At 46.4% G+C, this 5,851-nt stretch overlaps 1 protein-coding gene across 1 annotated transcript in view; it reads right to left on the bottom strand.

The window, feature by feature from the left end:
• Window positions 1-4,567: 4,567 nt before the first annotated feature.
• Window positions 4,568-5,851, bottom strand: part of LOC104544757 (EF-hand domain-containing protein D1-like) — a gene marked incomplete at its 5' end in the record, with an annotated part of 6,641 nt that continues 5,357 nt past the window's right edge. Inside the window, 2 exons of the mRNA XM_010189707.1 lie at window positions 4,568-4,702; window positions 5,732-5,851. The exon at window positions 5,732-5,851 is cut by the window's right edge and continues 35 nt beyond it. Of these exons, the coding sequence (XP_010188009.1) occupies window positions 4,568-4,702; window positions 5,732-5,851 (255 nt within the window). The remainder of the gene's footprint in view (window positions 4,703-5,731) is intronic.

Raw genomic sequence — 5,851 nt, 5'->3', positions numbered from 1 at the left:
ATTTTTAGTCCTAAACCCCATATTAGAACATGATGTAGAATAGCCCCATGTGGTTCCTTCAGCCTAAAAAAACCTATTCTTAGCCATTACGCACTACTGAAGGTATATCTTTGCAGCTGAAACAATTCCACTCGTCACGACTTCAGCCGCAGTCCACGTAGCTTTCTCACTCCTCTTCTAGGTGAATAAAACACTTGTCATTGTGCGCCGAGTGCCAGCCAAGAATGACGCAACGCTGAGCACGAGTGATTCGTCCGAGTTAATGGATTGAAAACCTGTAATTCTTAGGGCATATTTTCAACCAAGAGCAACGTAGGACTGGGCCACTTCACCCCAAAAAAATCTTAAAGAGTGAAATTTCTCCTTCAGGAGGCTGATCTGGGAAAGCAAAGCACCTGAGCAAAGGCCTGGCCTCCAAAAAGCTACACCTGATCCCTCCGGTTGTTGTCACAAGCAGAACTTGGCATTTTTGTAAATATCTCAAGGAAACCCAGATGAATTTTATTTTTTTTAATAGTGTATGCATCTTAAATCCTTCAAAACTCTCATTCAAGCAGAACAGGGAGACTGCCATGAAAATCCAAGACGCTACCTGTGCAGTTAAATTCCTGCATGGTTCAACCTCAGGACTTCAGCTGATGTTGTCTAGGTGTGGAATCACCTCGGCAGCTTGTGTGACGTTTACTGGGGTACCAAGAGCACGGTGTGCTTCAGAGCCCTGCATCACTGTGCCAATTTACCCACGCTATTAAAAAATCCAAGCGCGGGGAAGCGGCATCCCTAATGAACTAGAACCCTTCCTTATTGACCCATTGTTTTCACCCATCCTAGCTTGGAAGCAAGAGCCTGCCTCCCAGGGCACAGCAGTGTTGCTACAGACAGAGCGCAGCTTTGAAACAGAAAATAATGGCCACAAAGCAGCCCAGAAGATGTGGCAGTCTGACAAGTTTCCCCTCACCAGACCCACTTCTCATTATTTGGAAAAGTGGCTCCCTTGTTTGTCAGAGCACCGGGGATTTTGTCTGAGAAGAGTCAATTCCATGTCCTCGTTTGTCACAGCCCTAAAAATAATGAAAACAACAGAGAAGGAAGGCAGGTGAACATCAAACTGTAGCTTTTCAAGTCTCTTCAATGCATCCATCACCTCACACTGAACGACGGGCTACTACAAATACGCTGCTACTTCTGCAACACTCAGTCATTTTGAGCTGTCCTCACATGCAGCAAGCCGAGTTGGAAAAGCAACAAAAAGCACTCCAGTTATTCCAAGGATATTGCAAGGGATTTATTTGGACGCTCCCATGAGGTTAAAATTTGATTTGGCCACCTTAATCCTCCCAGATAAAACCTGAACCATAAGCCAGGAAGAACCTAATCGTACTGTTTCCCGTTCTCTCTTGATTATATTTACACTCTGCTTTTTTAGGTCGAACTTCCTGCCATCACACGGTGTCCTCTGCAGCCCACAACGATGACTGTGAGAAACAGCGCAATGAGAGCACCCACACAGACTGAACCCATCCCCGGGGCTGGTCAAAGCGCTGGTGACTCCTCTACCGTACATCTCCTACTGGGGGAACACCTTAACCAAAAACCCTCCGGGGCTCAAGGACCACCTGGAGTTCCCATTCCAGGAGACGAGCAACTTGAGGCGAGTCCCCAACCCTTTTGGGAAAGGCCCATAAGCACAACAGGCTTTGTGTCAAACTTCTCTACTTGCCATCACAAGCAGACTTGAGTCACTTGGGAGTGCCAGACCTGCACTGACGGACCAGCAGGTACCAGTAAAGAGATTTGGGATTGCCATGACCTTTAGGAGACACCCGTGGTGACACCAGGCATAAAGGAGGACAAAGCCTCAAGGACTGTAACACATTAATTATAGGGAAATACAATTAAGTATTGCTAGCCAGTAATTATTAGATGGGAGGTTTAGCTAGCCAAGTTCTTTTTAGTACTTCTGCACAACCTAATGACGTTGCTATTCAGTGCAATAGCTGCCAGCAAAACTGAACAATTTAGAAAGCAATTGCTTTCCCAATGTCGGTTTTTGCAAAGCAAATTTCAAGATGCACATTGATGCAACTTCAAAATACAGGTACATCCAAAAGCACTTCATGTTCACTGCGCTAAGTAAAGGCCCCGACTAGCAGCACCTATGGGAACTGAACAAAACTACTAGGGACACTCTGCTTATTTCCTTGCTGAAACCTATCAGCTGCAGTTGACTCAAATCTATCGAAATAAAGCCACTGGAAGCCCTTTTCCCACCCTCTCCTGCTGCTGCCCCAGGCTGCTCACCCAGCCGCACGTGCAAAGCAGCACGAGTCAGCAGCGCTTGCTGCGCTGCGGAGAAAATAAATCCATCAATTTTTCTGTGGAAACAGAGACTAAGGAACCCTCACCCTGATTTTACCCAACCTCCAAGATCTGAGGGCTTACAGACACACGGCGAACGCATCGACTGCTGGCAACGCAGAGCAGAGCTGGATAAAACACTTGTCTTCCATTTCCTTGCTGGAATTTACCTGAAACAATGCGTGGTTAAAGCTCCTCCTGAAACCAGCCGTGCCAGCAGAGCTTAGCAGAACAGCAGCAGCAGAAACAAGATGCTGAGACGTGTTTTCAGATGTCCACGTGTTTATTTTTCTCCATTCTATAAAGGCAGAAAGAGGAAACGCAAAGGGAAATGCGGCTGAAGCAACCTGCCTGGCTCCCAGCCGGGGCACTACCGGGCTGAGACACAGCGGCTGTTCTAAGGGAAAGCTGGCAACCTCCAGATGCCAACACTTAGCAATGGACAGCATTGCAAATATTGACACAGCCATGTCCTCCTCTGAGGAATTGCAAACATTTTACACCAGAACTGCCGCACAGAAGGGGAAGCGCTACCAAAAGGGGCTGAACGCCTCCCTCGCCCAAGGCGGCGCACCGAGCTTTGGGGATCAAGCGCAGGCACACTCAGGAGTGGGGATCACTGCTATAACTTGTCAGCAAAACAGTATTTTCAGAGACCTAAAACAAGTGACAGACCAGACCAGAGATAACAATGCTTTATTTGTACATTTCAGCAACAGGAGAAATAATTGAAGATGAAATTATCTGCTTTGTTGTAAAGTATAAAAACATTTAATTATAAATATTTAGCTAAAAAAGCGTGATTTATAAAATATAATCTGTGAAGATATATATACACAGTTTAATTGTTTAGCAATTCTTTCACCTGACATTAAAGAGTAGAGGTTTTTCTATTCATTATTCCACGCTCACAGTTTAGTGCTCACAGTTTAGGAAGCAAAACAGAGAAGTGAAAAGATGACTGGTGAGTTTAGTTTTGGAAAGGGAAATAGAAGAAATGCGTGAACTGGCGCAACAGCAGAGGCAGAGTATGAGCAGATCTGTGTTTCGAGAGGTCTCTAAGGGAACACAGCTCCCCTGCCGTGACCTACAGCGTATCTATCCAGAGAAGCAATGGGCATTTGAACACTTCTGGGCAAGGTTCCTGTGTTTGTGAAAGCAAATGGCTAATATTATAGTGCAAGCCCTCCGAATTCAGCTCGGCTAAACACGCTCACCTCTCTGCTCTTCCCTTCTTGAGCAGGGACTGCTCAGTGTGCTGGGCTGGTGCTATCGGTCGTGGCTCTAATGAAACCAAACGTCAGCTTCATGGGTCAGTACGTGAGCAAATTTCCACACAGAAAACCCCCGTGTGGCATCTGATTGCATTGGCCAGCTGGCAATATCCCTTCAAAACAGATACAGCTGCCTAAGGCCGGGAAATACAGTGAAGCCATACAGTACACTAAGTGTGATGGAATGTGAAAGAACGTACGTGGTCAGGCAACTCAGTTTTCTATTTCTTGTTTAAGAGAGAGCCAGCTTCCTCCCTTCGAAGTCTTGGGGAAATCTCACCTCTTATTGCAAGGTTTATTACTATGGCACTTCAGAGAAGAAAAACTGGAAGACTCTCCAACATGCTGGGCGGCAGAAAATGCTACAGGAAATGATAATTAATTTGATCCACGTCCCTAGTAATTATCATTCTCTCTTCACAGTGTTTTCACAGTGCCTGTGGCACAGAGCTTTGAGGACGAAGAAAAGGGATAGTCGAGGATGCGCGACAACACCCAACAGCCATACAAACGTACAGGAAGTCAAGCTGTACTTTGTACACTGCTCTACACAACACCTCACTACTTGCCTGTAAGCAAAATAAGGAGTTAAGAGAAAAGATGTCTAGGAAAGAAGGAAGGAATGAAGTCAGCAAACACGACGCCTGTCAGTGCTCACCATGATTTGCTACCTGCTGTTTCTGCTTCAGGGCGACGCGCTCCTGACGGTTCAGAGCAAACAGCACGGACACAGCTCTCGCGACTCACATCATTAAGAATGCACAGTAACTGCAAGAGGTGTGCCCTTAGAAACTCAGGAGGATCTTCAGGAGAGGAAGGCTAGCGAAGCTGTAACGAGTTGTAGGCAGGATCCAGGCAGTTCTCTCCAGGTAGAGCCCTGATCTGGGAGACGTACCAACTCATGTGCAATCTCGGAGTGCATATTGGCTGGCCGGTTACTGGGTAAATGCAGATTTCAACTCCCTGAAAGCCGCTCGGCGGTGTTTCCTCTCCTCCTCTTCCCGCTTTCGCTCATCCTGCTCGGCTTTTATCTCTGCCTCAAACTTACTGGCTGAAGAGAGGGCTTGGACCTTTAAGAGAGAGGAAATAAAAGAGCATCAGGGGGAGACCCAGAGTGAACTGCTCCCAGATGAGCAGCACAGAACTGCTTGCTGAAGCCCTGTCAGAACGGGTCCAGTATTAATTACACTGCAGTGCTTGGGTATTTACACCCAATACCCGTTAGCTTGCTTGAATTTATCAATAAAAGAAAGGTCGCTAACTAATAACTCACTAACAAGTGACCAAAACAACGCCGTCAGTCACAAATATTCTTTCTGTACGCAGGCAGCATAGCATAAGTTGTGAGTTTACAGCAGGAGAAACTACTGCAGTAACAGTTCTGAACCACGGCCAAATCCGAGAACATCATACTACAGCACGGATAATCTGCAGATCAAAGAGACATTGTTTATTTGCTGGCTATTTTTCCAGCTTTCATCTCAGTACATCTGCTGTGCAATAGCTGTGTTAGGCTCTTGGGAAAAAAACTCCTTATATAAACAAGCAGGATTATTTTCTCTCCAAGAGAGCTTTCAAAAAGGGTGCTTTGTCAGCTTCAAATGGTGCAAAGCTCTTTCTGCCAGCTCCAGGACCCTGCAGAACAATTTTGATTCCACAGATTACAGAGAGCTGCACGAGAAAGAGATGTCTGAAATGCTATACTCCAAAATACCCCATTCACCACCGAACTAAGAGCGTTCTGGTTGAGGGAGGTTTTGCTAAATGGGAAATTCAGTCCCTAATGCATTGGTTTTCAGGACACTTTTGTCTTTAAAAGCAATGGACCAGCAGGTCCTGTAGAGCTGACAAAGGTCAGCCAGGCAGCTCTACCCACGGTGAATTAAGCCATTCTAGCGTGGACTGATCTGAAGAAGGCTGCAGCTAGAGCACAACAAAGTTTGAAGGGAAAGACTATGGCTGAGTTTAGGAGGGGGGCAAGAAATACACGTAGTTCTAGCTAGGTAGAAATCTGGCAGTATCTTCTGCTGAAAAGCAAGCAGGGTTAGTGTCTCAGCGGCAACTCAGGCCTGTTTGTGTTCCTCTATGCCACACCATACCTTGGCTTCAAAGAAGTTCTTGGCTCCTTTGACTCCCTCGATGGAGACATCGATCTCTGAGAGCTTCGCAAGAGTCAGCAGGCCGCTGTCCTCCTCCAGCTCCCCAGCTGCAGCTTTATG

The sequence above is a fragment of the Mesitornis unicolor genome, unplaced genomic scaffold (assembly GCF_000695765.1).
Source record: "Mesitornis unicolor isolate BGI_N332 unplaced genomic scaffold, ASM69576v1 scaffold31018, whole genome shotgun sequence".
NCBI lineage: Eukaryota > Metazoa > Chordata > Aves > Mesitornithiformes > Mesitornithidae > Mesitornis > Mesitornis unicolor.
The sequence above is the reverse complement of the archived record's forward strand: the minus strand, read 5'-3'. Positions and strand labels throughout refer to the sequence as shown.